Genomic DNA, 18,795 nt, shown 5'->3' with positions numbered 1-18,795 from the left:
AGTTAATACATTATTTAACCCCTTAATGACATGGCCCCTTTTTTTCTTTTTTCCCCATTTCTTTTTTTCCTCCCCCCTGTTTAAAAAATCACAACTTGTCCCGCAAAAAACAAGCCCTTATATGGCCATGTCAATGGAAAAATGAAAAAGTTATGGCTCTTGAGACGCAACTGCAAAACTAGTTGAAATTCAATGATTAGACCATTTTAAAAAACCTGCCCTGGTGGGCACGACAGGGAGGTAGGAAACCTGCCACTCAAGGGGTTAAAGAGGTTGTCAAGCTTTGAAGGGTTGATGATCTATTCTCTGGATAGGTCATTAATAGTTAATCATTGGGGGGGTCTATTGTTCGGGATCCTTGCCCATCGGCTGTTCCGTGTCGCTGTCACAGTGTACAGAGATGGAAGCAGACAGCTCCGTTCACTTTGCAGCGGCCCAGTTGGTATGGCAGAAGCAAGTTGTTCGCAGTCTCAAAACCCATTCTGGCCTCATACGTTTCACAGCTGAGAGTTTGTTACAATTGTATTCAGTCTAGAGAATCCTATACGAGATAAACACATCAGCGACATAAATCTCTCTCCTGTCCTGACAGTTTGTTACAATGTATCAGTGCAGGTAACAGTGTATCAGTCTGGAGTCACAGAAGATTGTCTAGACTTGATACAAGTGTAACAAACCCTCAGCTGTAAGTATTAGGTCAGGTCATTTTTCAGACACCGGATTCAAATATATACCCCCACCCACCCATTCACTGACAGCTAGCAGAGATGTTTGAAACGGTGACGTCTCAAAGCTGAAAAAGTTGCAGAACAAAACTGGAAACCTCTTGGGGGCAATAATGATCATTTCCTAGTTTTCTATGGCCCTTGTGTGCCCCATCACCCCTGCCTACAGGCTCATCATCACCCATACGGCTGTGACGACCGAGTGTCCGCACGAGAACAGCAGAGAAGTGCCAGTTGCAGCTCTGCAGAAGCCCCCGTCATCACATCACCGCATTTAATCCGCACTCAGCATTTTAATTACCAGTTTTCAGCTAAGAGGGCATATGGTCATTACAGAGATAGCTGTCAAGAAATGAAATTACACGCATGCAAGACGTCGGAGAAGCGGCCCCCAACACAGGTGTGTGACCCCCACCCCTTCACACGCAGTGATTCATCACGCCTTCATGTATCTGCATATAGCCAGCCATACTGCACCATGCTGGCAGGGAGGGGGACGAGCACCGAGGGATCCAAGTACCCCCACACAGGAAGACAGCAGCATGTGGGGAGGTATGAGACAGGACACGATAAAAGACTGCGAGAGACAACGCCATAACAAGAGAGGACTGCAAGATGAGACACGATCCAAGAGAGAGACAGAGCAAGAGTAAAAGTCAGGGGAGACCGCAAGATGAGACACAATGGAAGAGACAGAGACGAGGGGAGAGAAATTAAGGGCGATATAAAGAGGAAGCAAGAGACAGCAAAAGCAAGAGGGACTGCAATACGAAACATGATTTAAGAGACAGCGAGAGACAGACAAAGACGGGAGAGAGTGTAAGGGGGATGTAAGACGGGACATGATGAGAGACAGAAAGAGAACACAAAAGTTGGGGAGGGGACTGCAAGACAAGATACATGAAAGAGACAGCAAGAGAGAAAACACATAGAGAGGGAAAAAGAGGAAGTAAGTGGGGGGATATGAGACAGGACATGATGAAAGAGACCGCAAGGAAGAATAGGGCAGAGACAGGGAGCAGCAGAGAGATAAAGTAAGTGGTAGACTGTAATGGCACTTTTACACGGAATGACTATCATTCAGACTCTCGCGCTTCCACAGGAATTTGAACTATAATCGTTCTGTGTAAATACATGCAGCGACTAAACGAGAACTGTTCAGTCTGCATGCAGAAAACTGCGTAATCAACAGTCGGTCACTTCTGAACAACCGTCTGCTAACTGTGAATGGAGGCAGGCGGGGGTAGAACGCTCCCCGGCTCACTCTACCTCCATGCAAGCAGCGCTGTGGGCGATGCCAGCGATACACGTTTCTGTGTAACAGCACAGGAATGAGTATCACTGGGGCGAGTGCTAGACATCGTTTTCCCGACAGCTTGTCCCGTGTAAATGGACCATACAAAACGATATGATGAAATAAACAGCAAGAGAGAGAGTAAACATAAGAGGTGACTGTAAGACCCCATTTACACTGACAGATGATCGCTCAAAAGTCGCTCAAACGACAGTTTGAGTGACAGTTTTGAGGGATCATCTTTGCATAGTCTATAGTAGTTAAATAGTTGCTACTAAAGAGCTATGCAGTCAGAGCGGGACACCGCTGCTATCACTCAGCGAACAATACAGCTGTTCTGCATAAGCAAACAGTTGTATTGTTCTCCAAGATTACAGCTCCTGTCACGCTGTGAACTAACAGCAGGACATGGGCTGTAAGAATCTCATCAGCACTGCTGACTGTGATAACAGCCTGAACCACTGATAAGAGTTCATCGCTCAGTTCAAGAAAACTAGAATTGTACGAGGAACGACTTGTGCACGAAAACTGCACGATGTCCATGAATTTAGACCCAATAATTCTTGCTCAAAAGATGGCTTGGAGCGAATTTTCCGTGAGAACGGTCCTTTAGACGAGAGACAATGAAAGAGACAGCAAGGAAGAATAAGACAAAGGCGGGCGTGGGAGAGGGAAATTAAGGGGAATATAATATAAGATGAGACATAAAGAAGAAGTCAGCGCGAGACAAACAAATATGGGGGGTGCAGAGAAAGAGAAGGGGGGGCTATAAAATGAGATATAGTGAAAGAACAAGAAACAAAGACTGGGGCAGACAGAGAGGAAAAGAAAGGGGAGAACAGTGAAATATCAGGAAGAGACAAAGAAAGATGGACAGACAGAGAGTGAAAGGAGGAGGGAGTACAAGATGAGACAAAAGAAATGTGGAGTGGAATAGAGAGATGAAGCAGGGGGAGACTACAAGACAACACAGAGGGAAGAGTCAGAAAGACAAAGGCCGGACTCACACGAATGGGTCGGAGTCCGCAGGTGGGAAGTCCACAGCGGATACCTGCTGGTGACCCTGTGTACTGCACTTACCTGTATTGCAGAATGACCGCGGAGGCTTGTAGGCGGTCATTCGCAGTACTCATTTTTTTTTGTTGCTTTGTCTGTATTTTCCAACGCCGTCGATTAGCGATGACACATGCACCCGCAGCCCATAAGCCATGTTAATAGCGTATGGGCTGCGGGTCAGACGCCTCCATTTACATTAAAGGGGTTGTCCCGCGCCGAAACGGGTTTTTGTTTTTTTTTAACCCCCCCCCCCCCCCCGTTCGGCGCGAGACAACCCCGATGCAGGGGTTAAAAAAACAACCCGCACAGCGCTTACCTGAATCCCGGCGGTCCGGCGTCTTCATACTCACCTGCTGAAGATGGCCGCCGGGATCCTCTGTCTCCGTGGACCGCAGGGCTTCTGTGCGGTCCATTGCCGATTCCAGCCTCCTGATTGGCTGGAATCGGCACGTGACGGGGCGGAGCTACACGGAGCCGGCATTCTGCACGAGCGGCCCCATAGAAGACTGCAGAAGACCCGGACTGCGCAAGCGCGGCTAATTTGGCCATCGGAGGGCGAAAATTAGTCGGCTCCATGGGAACGAGGACGCTAGCAACGGAGCAGGTAAGTATAAAACTTTTTATAACTTCTGTATGGCTCATAATTAATGCACAATGTACATTACAAAGTGCATTATTATGGCCATACAGAAGTGTATAGACCCACTTGCTGCCGCGGGACAACCCCTTTAATAGAGGCCGTCCTTGCTAATTCTGGCAAAAGAGAGCATGCTGCGATTTTTCCTCTGCTTGCAGAATACGCAATTTATATTCGCGAGTGTGAAGGAAAAAATTGAAACTACATGCCTTTCAATGCGATCTCAGAATCCACAATACAAATCCAGTTGTGTGAGACCGGCCAAAGAGAGAGCGATAACAACAAACAGAGGGTGCGAGAGAGAGGAAGAGAATAAATCTGCCCGTATACATCAGACAGTCGTCAGCTGGGGCAGCCATCCCTCCCGGCACCCAATAAACACTTGATGAAGCCTGCTTGGAAAGAATCTTCTGCCATCAGGAGGCAGTCAGGACACCCGCAGTCACATTATACGATCGGCCGCTGCTGCCATAATCAGCAGATGTGGCCGACAATTATCTATTACCGTATGTGTAGTAAGACGGGGTAGATTATCTCTCATCTCGGTTGTCTGTCACCTTCATACGCTGTCTGTCTTCTATGCCTTATGATCATTTTTTGTCTCACAAGAGACATAAGAGAAAGGCAGAAAGAGACAGATCTAGCAGCAAGTAGAAAAGAGACAGCAGGATGAGGGGAAATAATACATGAGACCGACTACAGGAGTACAAAATCACAGAGAGGGGATTCTATCTACACAAATGTCCTTCCACTCCAGAGTCCAGTAATCCGGAACCTGACAGGTTAGCACTGACACACTGATCCAGAACCACCCCTGTCTGACACCATCTCCCATCTCCCTCCTCACCTGCTGTCTTCTGAGCAGTATATGTGCCAGATGCTTCCCTACTTCAGCAGATCGACTAAGACACACACCCCACGGGTTATCAATGACACTGGCCACGGTGAGGAGCGAGGCCGGCCACGTCAGGGCAGTCACTATGCCTGGAGACAAGAGAACAGAACAGAACAGTGAATGCAGCTCTGGAGTATAATACGGGATGTAACTCAGGCTCAGTACAGGAGAAGTAATGTATGTACACAGTGACTCCACCAGCAGAACAGTGAGTGCAGCTCTGGAGTATAATACGGGATGTAACTCAGGCTCAGTACAGGAGAAGTCATGTATGTACACAGTGACTCGACCAGCAGAATAGTGAGTGCATCTCTGGAGAAGGTTGGGTGTGTGAGAGCTCTGCAGGATCCAGGGTGTGGTCACCACTGAGAGGAATCTTACCCAGAAAAGTCTACAGGTGCTGGGCTTGCTCCAGCCATGGAGTCCCGGACCTCCTCCCTCTGGCTTCGGTCAGGGGGAGGGAGGACTGCACCCCAGGAGGGGAGAACACCTGGTCGGAGTGGCAGCAATGTCACCCTGACTCCCCTGGAGGAGCCCAAGAGGACCCGCAGCCAGAGGAAGAGAGTGGAGGACCATGCGGCAAAACAACGTTTGCAGGCAAGTTGGGCTGATCGCAGGGAGGGCGAGTCTGTAACGGATGTGGCAACCCGTATCGCCAAATATATGAAGGACTATGGACATGTCGGGAGGCAGCTGAATAAATATACGCAGGAGCTGCACGCTGCCCGACATGATGCGAAGCGGGCAAAATCCCGTACCAGGAAACTGGCCATATCACGGCAGATTGAAGCTTGTGAGGAGGCCATTGAGTTTTATGCGGAGGAGAGGGAAAGGATCCTGGAAAGAAGCGGGCCTTTCAAAGAAAAACTGTTAAATGACGAGAGGTTTATCAAAATGGCATCTGTGAGCAGCGGTGCTATTAAAGAGCGCTCTGCGAGGCACTCAAGCAGCAGCAGCTCGGTGGAATCCGATGCTGCTCAGGATGGTCGAGCTGGGTGCTCTGGAGAGCAGCAATCAGCACTGCCAGGTGGGACTACAGGGCCCAGCATCCCAGCTGAACAGGTCAGCCTGCCCTCCACATCAGGCGAGTCTGATTCAGAGGACACAGATGACAGCTGCAGCAGCAGTGGAGAGGGGGCGCTGATAATGCGGCAGATACAGCTGCAAGAGTCCCCAGAGAGGCTGCAGTCTTGCTATTTCGGGAATGATTTACCCCCGGAGACCTCAAGCAAAAAGAGGAGGAAAAAGGAAAAAACGTATATTGAAGAAAAGTTTGTTTATGTCACCAAGCACTCTGGTTTGGCTGCAAAGTCAAACCAGGGTGGTAACCCTGAGCTCCTAGTCCCGGGCTCTGTGGTGGGTCCGGTGCAGGGGACTGGGGAAGAGAGGGTTAATGCGGCCCAAAACTCCAAGCCCACTTGTGCTAGTAGTGGGAATGGAGGAGTAAAGGAGGTGGAGAAGAGCATTGGGAAAGCGAAGAGTCGCGGCCAGTCCAGAGGTGCTGGCGCTATTGGTCACGTCCCAGTGGGAGGGGGGCGTGATCCGGCACCAGGTCCCACCGGTGGTGGCTTAGCTGTCCCCCCTGTGTCCCTAAAGCGCCTTTCCGGTGCGGAGGGGGCGCAGGGGGTGGTGGCTGGGTCTGCCGATCCTCCCACACATGGTAAAGATCCTGCAAGGAAAGTTGGAGGAACTACAACTCCTAGAGTGGCTAAGGTGGGCGGAGCTACAGCCACCAATGTCCAGAGAAATGCTGAAGTGCATCTTCAGCCACCCACCGGAAGTGCCATGGACTTGCCCTCAGGGCATAAAGGGAAAGTTAATGGTAAAGATTACATGGGTCCTGGTCCAGCAGCGAATGGAGAAGTGAGTGAGGTAATGGATGCGGCTGTTGGTACCCCTGCTGCCCCTGTTCCTGCTGCCCCTGTTCCTGCAGGAACAGCTGTCCCCGGTTCCCCGGCAAGTATGCCACCTTGTGTACGGGTGGGTGGGGCTTCGGAGGGTAGTCAGGGCGTGGGTCAGGATCCAGTCGCCCCTCCAGCGGCGACAACATCTGGTAGAAGTTATGCCAGTGTCGCCGCTGGAGGGACGGGAGAGGCGTCCTCCTTGTCTTTGGGCTCTGGGGACGGCGTTTTGCAACAGCGCCTCCTGGAGGCCTTGAGGAGGGGGGAGAGCTCGATGAATGTAGGGGGCAGAGTTGTGGATTTGTCTCTCTGGGTGGAGAGACATGGTCTTGGTGCCTTCCGAGAACAAAGGGGGGAGACTGTCTGGTCCCTGCCGACAACCGGGCAGGACATTGGCCGTAGGAATGTGGCTCGTCTTCAGTGGAGAGGCAATGACGCGTGCCCATCCAGGAGTAAGGTGGTGGAGCTTCTGCTGAAGATGGGTTTCAGGGCAAATGACATCTATGCCCTGATCCACCCCTACGGCTCGTCTGAGTTCGACATCAGCTTTGCTCGCCCGGAGGGCCTGGAGCTCTTCTGGGGGAATTATGAGCTGATGAAGGACGAGCCCGGCTGGCGCGGTTTCACTGCACAAGTGGTAACCCGCCAGACTGGAGTCAAGAGAGTGACCGTTTTGACTCGTAACGAGTCCCTCTCTTGTTATGATATCATGACTTGGATAAGTCGGTACGGAGAGGTGGTGGATATGCCCAATAAGAACCGGGACGAACACGGCATCTGGTCCGGAGCCTGGACGTTTATGGTAAAACTTAAGCGTTCAGGGAATTCGGTGGCCCACATACCATCCGCGGCCTTCCTTGGCAGGGATCGTATCTTGGCCTTCTACCAGGGGCAGCCGAAGCTCTGTCACAAGTGCGGCGACCCCACACATTTGAGTGCAGCCTGTAACGTCATCAAGTGCGCTCTGTGTGGCGAGGTAGGTCATCTTGCGGCATCTTGTGCAGAGATTAGGTGTCACCTGTGTGGTGACCTCGGTCACCCATTCAGTCGCTGTCCGCGCTCTTTCGCCAATGCGGTCATGGCCCCAGCGGAGGAGAGCCGTGAGGTTGCTTCTGCAGGGGAGGGGACCAGCAGAGGCGATGGAGCCCAGGAGCCAAGGAAGAACAAACATGCTGGGGCAGCCAAGCTAAGGCGCCAAGAGAAGCGCGGAAGGGGCAGGGAGCTGGTAGAAACCCAGGTGGCAGGTGGGTCAATGCTGGCCCCTGCTCCGGACGCAAATCATGTGGCTGAGGCTCCAGGGGACAGGGAGCTGGATGAGGAGGTCAGGAGGATCCAAAGGGAAGAGGATGCCACTTATTCAGATTCTTCCCACTATGAAAGTGTGGGTGAGGGCAAGGATGAGTGGCAAAAGAAAAAGCGCAAGCAGGGCTCCAAGAAAATGAAAAAAAGGGAAGGGAAATCTTCCCCTGCAACGGGCCAGGTGCAGGAAGGCAATCCAAACTCTCCTCTTCTTGGGCTCTCCAACAGGTACCAAGCTCTCTCGTCCTCGGAGGGAGAGGTGCCTAGGACAAGCGTGAGGCCTACAGGGGGTGCTGAGCCTTCCTCTTGTGGGGGTTTGGTGACATCCAGGGGGAGGGCTGGCCCAGAGCCCAGTGGCAAGGAGGACGAGGTTGAGGAGCCCCTTGCCATGGACCTTTCAGTGTCCAAGAAACGTGGCAAGGGGTCATCCTCAGACCCTGATGAGAAGGGGGGTGGGAAGAAGAAAGCCATCTAACTCAATCACCAATGATGGCGGCACCCACTCCGTTGACGCTGGCATCCATTAATGTTGCCAGCATTAAGTCTGATATGGCTAGATTTGCGGCCTTTGATTTTCTCGGCCGCGTTGAAGCCGACATTTTGTTTTTGCAAGAGACCAGGCTGCCAAATTTGGCAGCTGTGCACAAGGCAAGGAGGGAATGGAGGTCTGGTCCATCTTATTGGTCTCTTGCGGCCGAGCCATATAGCGGAGTGGCGGTACTTTTTACCGCAGCAGTTGAATGCCGACGGGTTATTGAGTTAGAAATAGGGAGGTGCCTGATCCTGGATGTTCTCATGAAGGGACAAGAGCTTCGGCTAATCAACATCTATGGTCCCCAAACCAAGCGGGACCGCAAGGATCTCTTTATGAGGATCAAGCCGTACCTTTTTACTAATCGGCAGGTGATCTTTGGGGGTGACTTTAACGCAGTCACGAGGACCCGTGACAGGGGAGGCTCCCTAGGCAAGCTGACTTATGATAGCGTCGCGCTTAATAGCATAGCTAGCGAAGCTCGCCTGGTGGATGTCCACATCCGGCACACCCCAGGCCACGCGGGTTTCACCTATTATAGAGGCGAGTGCAGGTCTAGAATAGATAGGTTTTATTTGAAGGAGGAAGCCATCTCTTCACCAGTTTCTGTTGTTGAGGTGGAATTCTCCGACCACTGTCTGATTTTGTTTTCCCTGAATGTTGCAGAGACCCCCCGGATGGGTAGAGGCTTATGGAGGCTGAATTCATCACTCCTGGAGGAAGCAGAGATAAGACAGTCCTTTGAGGATTTTCTGCAGAGCCAGGTACCATTACTGGATCTTTGTAGCAGTACGTCAGAGTGGTGGGAGATGTTCAAGATCAGGGCTGCGAGGTTCTTCCGCCAGCTCTCTAGCCTCAGGAGCCTGAGTAAGTATCGTCTTTATCAGGGCCTGAGGAGGAAACTCGAACATCTCGTCTCGACTGGAGGTAGCCGCGAGGAGATCTCCAGAGTGAAGTCTTTGCTCAAAGGGTGCCAGTATAATAGGCACGCATCTTTGGTTTTTGAGAGGGACTTCGGGAAGTACCACTCACCTGACCCTTACAGAAACTGCAAGATGTCAGTGAATCGTAAAGTTGTCACTGGACTGATCGACGGTACGGGATCTCTGAACAGGTCCAGATCAGGGATTCTGGAAGTCATCAGATCCTTCTACTCGCACCTTTTGAGGAAGAGGGATCTAGATCGAGATGTGATGTCGGCTTTCCTGGCTGAAGCTGTTCCTGAGCCAGGGGATAACCTCTCCCTTAATGTTTTGACAGAGGAGATCAACATAGAGGAAGTTAAACTGGCGATTGATGGGCTTGCGCTCAAAAAATCGCCAGGACCGGATGGCTTAACATCTGAGTACTATAAGACCTTTAAGGACCTCTTGAGTCCCCTCTTGACTGAGGTTTTCAATGAGTGTCTTTCCTCGGACACTCTCCCAAAGTCAATGAGGAGGTCGGCTTTGATCCTTCTGTCAAAGGGTAAAGACTCGAGCCGTATTGAGAACTGGCGTCCCATAGCGCTTCTCAATACGGACAGGAAGGTTCTGGCAAAAGTGCTGTTTAATCGGCTGGTCAAGTTTGCACCCCGGCTCCTCTCGGGCGCCCAGCATTGCTCTGTTCCAGGCCGTAGCACCTTTAGTGCTGTTCTAGGTGTCCGGGAGGCAGTGGAGCAGGGTAGGGCTGGTCACTGGGAGGGGTACCTGCTGTCCTTGGATCAGGCCAAAGCGTTTGATCGGGTTAATCACGAGTACCTCTGGTCTGTTCTTCTGAGATATGGCCTGCCAGTGGGGTTTGTCAATTGGCTCAGGACATTGTACGCGGGGGCTGAGACTTTCCCGCTAGTGAACGGTTGGGTCGGTCACCCATTTGAGGTTGGGTCTGGCGTCCGTCAGGGTTGTCCTCTGAGCCCCTTGCTGTACGTGTTTGCCATTGATCCTTTCCTTAGGATGATTGATGGTGGGCCTATGGCGGGGGTCGGGATGGATCGGGCGGTGCCGGAAGCCGCCCTCAGGGTGGCAGCGTACGCTGATGACGTCACCGTCTTTGTGTCCTCGAGGGGGGAGGCAGAGTACGTGATGGCAGAGGTGGATCGCTACTCGGAAGCATCCGGGTCCGGCATCAACTGGGATAAGTGCGAAAGTCTCTGGTTAGGAAGGGGAGATCCTACATTTGGTCTCCCGGACACCCTTCCAGTGCCCCAGGACTCGGCTAAAGTTCTCGGCATCAAATTTGGCCGGGGAGATTACCCCATGCAAAATTGGGTGGTCAGGCTCGATGGTGCCACTCAGAAGGTGGCCCAGTGGAAGGGTTGGTCTTTGACCCTTCGGGAAAGGGTTAACCTGATCAAAACATACCTGCTCCCTTTATTCATCTACCTGGGCAGCGTATGCATTTTGCCAGAACCTCTCTGGACCCGGGTCTACAACCTGTTCTTCCTCATGTTGTGGGGGAACAGGTTGAACCTAATTAGGAGAGATGTCACGTACCGCACGAGGAGACTAGGGGGGTTATCTATGGTCAACCCCGTGGTGTTTCTCGTAAACACCTTTGTTAAGATCAATATAGGCAACCTCTGGCAAGAGAGGGCTCCTCCGTGGGTATTCTCCTGTTGGGGATGGCTTCGGCCTTTCTTCCAGGAATGGGAGACAGGAGGGCGAGTGAAGGATCTTCGCACGCCGCACGGGCATCTTCCGGCTTACGCTACCGTGGTTCTGAAGATGATACGTCGGTGGGGTCTGGGGATGTGGGAGATCAGAACTCTGTCGAGGAAACTCCTCGATAAGAGGGTTCTGTTGACCCATTTCCAGAAGCCCCTGGCGCTCAAGGACTGCCCAAGTCGGGACCTGGAGGGAGGGTTACGTTTATTGAATTCTGACAGGATCCCCTTGAAGTTTTGGGACTTGACTTGGCGCTGTTTCCACGGGAGACTGTATGTAAGGGGCAACTTGAAGAGCAGGCCACTGGTGGATAGGGGTTGCCCCCGCCAGGAGTGCAGCAACGTACTGGAAAGCATGGAGCATTTCCTGCTTCAGTGTCCCTTTAATACAGAGGTGTACAAACGGGTGGGAGCCTCCATTGGTTGGCCCAGGTTGGCACGCCTCTCGTATGCGGAATGGGTCTATGGGGCATTCGGGGACCTTGGTCGCAGGGACCGGTGCACTTTATTCTTAGTCAGCCTAGTGGTCAGGTTTCACATTTGGAACGCACGGTGTCTAGTTTCGACGGAAGAGAAAATCCTCCCCGTGGATGAGGTGAATAGAAACATCCTGGGTGACCTGGTGAAGGTGCGCTCTCTGGATTATGAGAGGTTGGGCACGACTAAGGCCTCTCTCCTATGGAGAGGGTTTGTATTTCGTTAGGGACATTTTTCTTATTGTTAGGGTCTTTGTAGGGACAGAATAGGGAGAGGTAGGGACAGTTTCTCTGGAGTAAGTTTTAGGGAAGGAGTAGGGACATTGTAGGGACAGATTAACCATAGGGATAGTTTTTCTCTATTTGGTCGGTGCCCAGCTTATCATATCCAGTCCTTGTGGAGGGCTGTGTGTGACACTAGTAGAGTTTTTGTTTTCGGTCAAAGATAAAGTATGTACGGCTGCAGGTAACTGAACCTTAGGCTTTCGGGTATTAATATGTAGTGTTGGTTTGTAGTTGTGTAGTATAAGAGATGTTATATGTTATGTTATGTTATGTTTTGTTTTGTATATAGGGTTAGGGGTTATAGATAGGTTGGGTGGGGGTTTATTGGGGGGAGGGGGGGGGGATTTATGCCTCAGCCGTAGCTTGACACGTCCCGGACAATGAACACTGGGCACGGACTGTTGGTGCGGGCGTGGCCCTCAGGCTGCGGCGGGCAGGGTGTGTGTATGCGGTGCAGCTCGGCTCGTCCTGGACATAGACATTGAGCACGGACTTGGGATGCAGGCGTGGCTCCCAGGCTGCACCGTAGGGGGTTGTTTGGGGTGTGTGGTGGTTTGGTCTGGATATAGGGTTAGTTTAGGATTATGTAAGGTTTTATTTTTTTAGGTGGTGGGCATTAAAAAAAAAAAAAAAAAAACTTGCAAAAAATATAAAAAAAAAAAAGGTATTGGGTTGTTCTTATTGTTACTACTTTTGTTATTTGCATTATTGTTATTATATAATTGCTTTGGTTATTAGTCGTTTTCTTTCTTCTTTTTTTGGGATTTCAGGCTGGATCCTGAGAGTTAGGGATGTTTTCTAACGTGTGTATATTGTTATATGTAGTATGTAGTGTATATGTATTGGTGAGGATGAGTGAGTGTAGTTTTGGAGTGCAGGTTGGTGTAGTGTGCGGTGTGTATTATTTGGACCAGATGGACCTTTTGCTTTTGTTCCTTTGTCCTGAAGTAAGGCAAAGTACAGATAACACAAGTGATGATTTGGTTTTGTTTTATGTTTATGTCTTATGCCAAGTGAGCGATATTTATGTTCTGTTTATTGTTATGTTTTTCACTTTTATAATAAAAAGATCTACAGGATGTAACTCAGGATCAGTACAGGATAAGTAATGTATGTAGACAGTGACTCCACCAGCAGAATAGTGAGTGCAGCTCTGGAGTATAATACAGGATGTAACTAAGGATCAGTGCAGAATAAGTAATGTATGTACACAGTGACTCCACCAGGAGAATAGTGAGTGCAGCTCTGGGGTATAATACAAAATGTCCCACTTTCTTTAGCCAGACAGAGACATAGCGAACTCCTACCTGACAAGACAGTGTATTTCAGGGCTTCTTGTGCTACAATATTCACCAGGCCGTTCAGTAAAGCATCCAGTGCATTGCCAAGTTCCATGAGGTATTTTGACTCCCACGCCAGGCAGTACTGTTCAGTACAGTGCAACAAACTCTGCCATGGGGCGGCAAAACTCCCTACAAAAAATATCACAACTTCTATAGGGCCCACCTATGTCATTCAGATATTGCATTGGCAGAAAGAACTCCTCTCACCGTATTTTCCTGTGGAGAGCCACCCAGTGATGGCGATGCATATGTGGAGCTGACGCCCACCGGTCAGCGGCAAAAACTCGAACTCTTCTATGGCTCCAACACGTTTCTTCATCTTATAACCTGGACAAGGGGGTCGCCATCATGTAAAAATCACTACATGACCCAGCTAGCACAGAAAAAAAGCCCCAAATCCTTGTTCTATCACTGGACTTACTTCTCAAGATCTTATAGATTCCAAAAGACAAGTCTATGATTCTGGAAGTTTATAATTACCCCTTACCTGTCAACCCAGCTCCTGCCGCTCCAAAGAGAGATGCCATGATAGCAATGCCAGCGGTGGATCCCAGTGCTGCAGCTCCAGCGCTCCCAATGATTGTGGCTGCTCCTGCAGCTACAAGTGGAGCCGCCAGTCCTCCCGTCAGTCCTGTTTTCAGAGGAGAAATGGGTGAAAGATGTCACATGATGGAACCAGGTCACATGATGATAGTGTGGAGCATTATGACCTTCACAAAAAAAAATCAATGCAGTGGCCATGCCTACTGATAGAAGATACAAGGGCAGGTGAAGACCCACATCTCTCAGTATGCAGACAGCAAAACTGCAATATAGAGAAGGTGCAAAATGCCGATGAACAACCACTCACATACCTATCACATATTAGGAGAAGAGGGTGCTTAGTATTATACTGGCACATAGATAAGTCATACAAAAAGTAGCAGGCCAACTGATATGTGTAGTGCACCATGCAGGCTTACAATCTATTAACGATGCTACATATGATTCAGCCCAGTGGGTTGCCCTGCACCTCAAAAGTGAACCACACTGGCATTGTCATCCCGGGCTCCCCAGTATTTAAAGACAGATTGCTTGCTGCAAAAATAACAATAAATATACGATAGAAGTTAATAGTTTGGCAAAATATGGAAGCCCACAAACCCATGTCAAGGGTCCTCGTCCTCTTGTAGGTCCCTACACTAACATCACAGAAAGAGGACATATCAATTAAAAAAAATTACTGCCAGTGGCCATACTTACTGATACAAACTACAAAGGCAGGTGTAGAATTGATATGTTATGTTTCTGGGATGTCTTTGTAATGTTAGTGTAAAGACCTGTGAGAGAATGAGGACCCTTGACGTGGGTTTGTGGGCTTCCGTATTTTGGCCAAAGTATTAAATAATACCCCGTATTTATCGTTATTTTTGCAGCGAGCAGTCTGGCTTTAAGTGCTGGGGAGCCCAGAGTGGCAGGGTAACCCACTGTGGGCTAAATCGTATGTGGCCTCATTAATAGGTTGTAAGCCTGCATGGTGCACCACACGTATCAGTTGATCTGCCACTCTTTGTACGGTTTATCTATGTGCAAGTATAATTATAAGCAGCCCCCCTCCTAATATGTGGTAGGCGTGTGAGGTTATTCATCAGTATTTTGCTTCTGTGCAGTGCTCCTCCACATTGCAATTTAGCTGCCTGCATGCTGAGAGTTGTGGTTCTGCACGTGCCCTCATATTTTGTATCAGCATATCCATAAGTATGGCCACTGACAGTGACTTTCTTTGAACTGATATGTCCTCTTTCTGTGACTTGTTTGCATTATGACCCTCACCTATAACTGTCCCTCCGCCCACAGTAGCCAGGCCTATGAGCAGATATCTCTTCATCTTCTTCCGACTTTCCTTCTTCCTGCGAGATGCCTGCACTGACCTGAAATACAGCATAGACCGATATGAAACAAATACTGCTAAATCGAAACTAAAATGGTGTCTATATTAAGAGTCTCCAAACTTTCCTTCCATCCTGAATGGCATATCTGCCAGTGATCGGAGCAGGAGATGGATTGTGGCATAACTAAGTATACGCGCCACTGTGGTGGCAGCCATAATGGTGGCAATCTTAGCTGTTATCCAGCTTTCCTCTCGCAGGGGAAAATACAGTTTAACCCATTCACTGCTGGAGTGGCACAGTCTAAATGTGAAGAACTTTTGCAAATGAACACATTCAGAGTCATGAAGCCCGATCTAATGTCTGCTATTATTACTGGAGAGTCCCTGATGTGCACAATCTGCTCCGATCATGTGTACAAACAAACGAACCCGGCGACAAGGAGGGGAAAACAAGCGGTATAATTACAGGCAGGAAAATCAGGTGACGCCTTCTAAAAGTCACACAATTAGGTGCTGAGAAGCACAACAACACAAGAGAAGGATGGGATCAGCGCGATATCCGCCAACGCAATCAGGAACGGAGAAATGAATATAAGCAAATACTTCAAAGGACTCATGGGGTGAAGGAGTGTCCAAAGTGCAAATACCACCATTACAGGGCCCCCTACTGCGATATAATAGAAGAAATGAACAATTAGGACACAAAGGAACAAACACAATTATTTAAAGGGTCTGTGCCAAAATTATAGCTTACAAGTGTCTGATTGGTGGGGGTTTAATTACAGAGACCTCCACTGATTACAAGAACAGGGTTCTTTGTGCCCCTGGATGAATAAATTGGAAGTCGAGCATGAATAATACTGCAGCCTTCATCTTTATGGGACTCCCAGAGACAGCAGATTACTTGTACCCGGTTACCTCCAGCAATTCCACAGAAATTAATGCAATGGTAGAACAGAAGCTTGACCACCATACCAACCATCCAGTTGTTGTGATCAGTGAGGTCGCAATAGTTAGACCCCAGGCGACTACAGTTATATCCATAGCACAACCCCTTTAAAGAACAACTCCGCTCACTACTAATATGAAGTTGAGTTCTACAGGAACCATTCACACTGCAAAGGAGCTATCAAATGAATTTTCAGTCTGAGCGGATAACTTGGAAGATGCAGCAAAGACTTCTTATTGTGTTTATCCTGGGAAAAGTATTCTGAGCTCACTGCTGCCCCCTGCTGAGTAATGCAAGGGATAAGGAACTGACAACTGCTCCTCAAACATCCTTTCAGCACTGGCCACTTTAATACTCAAACCTATGTACAAGAATATGACTACTATAATACTGCTCCTATGTACAAGAATATAACTACTATAATACTGCTCCTATGTACAAGAATATAACTACTATAATACTACCCCGTATGTACAGGAATATAACTACTATAATACTGCTTCCCCTATGTACAGGAATATAGCTACTATAATACTGCCTCCTATGTACAAGAATATAACTACTATAATACTGCTCCCTATGTACAAGAATATAACTACTATAATACTGCTCCTATGTGCAAGAATATAACTACTATAATACTGCTCCTATGTGCAAGAATATAACTACTATAATACTGCTCCTATGTACAAGAATATAACTACTATAATACTACCCCGTATGTACAAGAATATAACTACTATAATACTGCTTCCCCTATGTACAGGAATATAGCTACTATAATACTGCCTCCTATGTACAAGAATATAACTACTATAATACTGCCCCCTATGTACAAGAATATAACTACTATAATACTGCTCCTATGTATAAGAATATAACTACTATAATACTGCCCCCTATGTACAAGAATATAACTACTATAATACTGCTCCTATGTACAAGAATATAACTACTATAATACTACCCCGTATGTACAGGAATATAACTACTATAATACTGCTTCCCCTATGTACAGGAATATAGCTACTATAATACTGCCTCCTATGTACAAGAATATAACTACTATAATACTGCTTCCCCTATGTACAGGAATATAACTACTATAATACTGCCTCCTATGTACAAGAATATAACTACTATAATTCTGCCCCCTATGTACAAGAATATCACTACTATAATACTGCCCTCTATGTACAAGAATATAACTACTATAATACTGCCCCCTATGTACAAGAATATAACTACTATAATACTGCTCCTATGTACAAGAATATAACTACTATAATACTGCTCCTATGTACAAGAATATAACTACTATAATACTGCTTCCCCTATGTACAGGAATATAGCTACTATAATACTGCCTCCTATGTACAAGAATATAACTACTATAATACTGCCCCTATATACAAGAATATAACTACTATAATACTGCTCCTATGTACAAGAATATAACTACTATAATACTGCCCCCTATGTACAAGAATATAACTACTATAATACTGCCCCCTATGTACAAGAATATAACTACTATAATACTGCTCCTATGTACAAGAATATAAGTACTATAATACTGCCCCCTATGTACAAGAATATAACTACTATAATACTGCCCCCTATGTACAAAAATATAACTACTATAATACTGCCCCCTATGTACAAGAATATAACTACTATAATACTGCCTCCTATGTACAAGAATATAACTACTATAATACTGCCTCCTATGTACAAGAATATAACTACTACAATACTGCCCCCATATACAAGAATATAACTACTATAATACTACTCCTATGTACAGGAATATAACTACTACAATACTGCCCCTTATGTACAAGAATATAACTACTATAATACTGCTTCTATGTACAGGAATATAACTACTACAATACTGCCCCCTATGCACAAGAATATAACTACTACAATACTGCCCCCTATGTACAAGAATATAACTACTATAATACTGCTCCTATGTACAAGAATATAACTACTATAATACTGCTCCTATGTACAAGAATATAACTACTATAATACTGCTTCCCCTATGTACAGGAATATAGCTACTATAATACTGCCTCCTATGTACAAGAATATAACTACTATAATACTGCCCCTATATACAAGAATATAACTACTATAATACTGCTCCTATGTACAAGAATATAACTACTATAATACTGCCCCCTATGTACAAGAATATAACTACTATAATACTGCCCCCTATGTACAAGAATATAACTACTATAATACTGCTCCTATGTACAAGAATATAAGTACTATAATACTGCCCCCTATGTACAAGAATATAAGTACTATAATACTGCCCCCTATGTACAAAAATATAACTACTATAATACTGCCCCCTATGTACAAGAATATAACTACTATAATACTGCCTCCTATGTACAAGAATATAACTACTATAATACTGCCTCCTATGTACAGGAATATAACTACTACAATACTGCCCCTTATGTACAAGAATATAACTACTATAATACTGCTTCTATGTACAGGAATATAACTACTACAATACTGCCCCCTATGCACAAGAATATAACTACTACAATACTGCCCCCTATGTACAAGAATATAACTACTATAATACTGCTTCTATGTACAGGAATATATCTACTATAATACTGCCCCCTATGTACAAGAATATAACTACTGTAATACTGCGCTCTGTGTACAAGAATATAACTGCTATAATACTGCCCCCTATGTACAAGAATATAACTACTATAATACTGTCCCCTATGTACAAGAATATAACTACTGTAATACTGCCCCCTATGTACAAGAATATAACTACTATAATACTGTCCCCTATATACAAGAATATAACTACTATAATACTGCCCCTTGTGTACAAGAATATAA

General features: G+C 47.2%; 1 protein-coding gene across 2 annotated transcripts in view; it reads right to left on the bottom strand.

The window, feature by feature from the left end:
- Positions 1–18,795, bottom strand: part of TMCO4 (transmembrane and coiled-coil domains 4) — a 69,302-nt gene that overhangs the window by 16,671 nt on the left and 33,836 nt on the right. For both annotated transcript variants that reach the window (XM_066606374.1, XM_066606373.1), the window contains exons 6-10: positions 14,900–14,997; positions 13,575–13,718; positions 13,295–13,414; positions 13,052–13,216; positions 4,560–4,696 (exon numbers count right to left, since the gene is read on the bottom strand). In XM_066606374.1, coding sequence (XP_066462471.1) covers positions 4,560–4,696; positions 13,052–13,216; positions 13,295–13,414; positions 13,575–13,718; positions 14,900–14,997 — 664 coding nt within the window. The remainder of the gene's footprint in view (positions 1–4,559; positions 4,697–13,051; positions 13,217–13,294; positions 13,415–13,574; positions 13,719–14,899; positions 14,998–18,795) is intronic.

Source organism: Eleutherodactylus coqui, chromosome 6 (assembly GCF_035609145.1).
Source record: "Eleutherodactylus coqui strain aEleCoq1 chromosome 6, aEleCoq1.hap1, whole genome shotgun sequence".
NCBI classification, from domain to species: Eukaryota; Metazoa; Chordata; class Amphibia; order Anura; family Eleutherodactylidae; genus Eleutherodactylus; species Eleutherodactylus coqui.
This window is presented reverse-complemented; position numbering and strand designations above follow the sequence as displayed.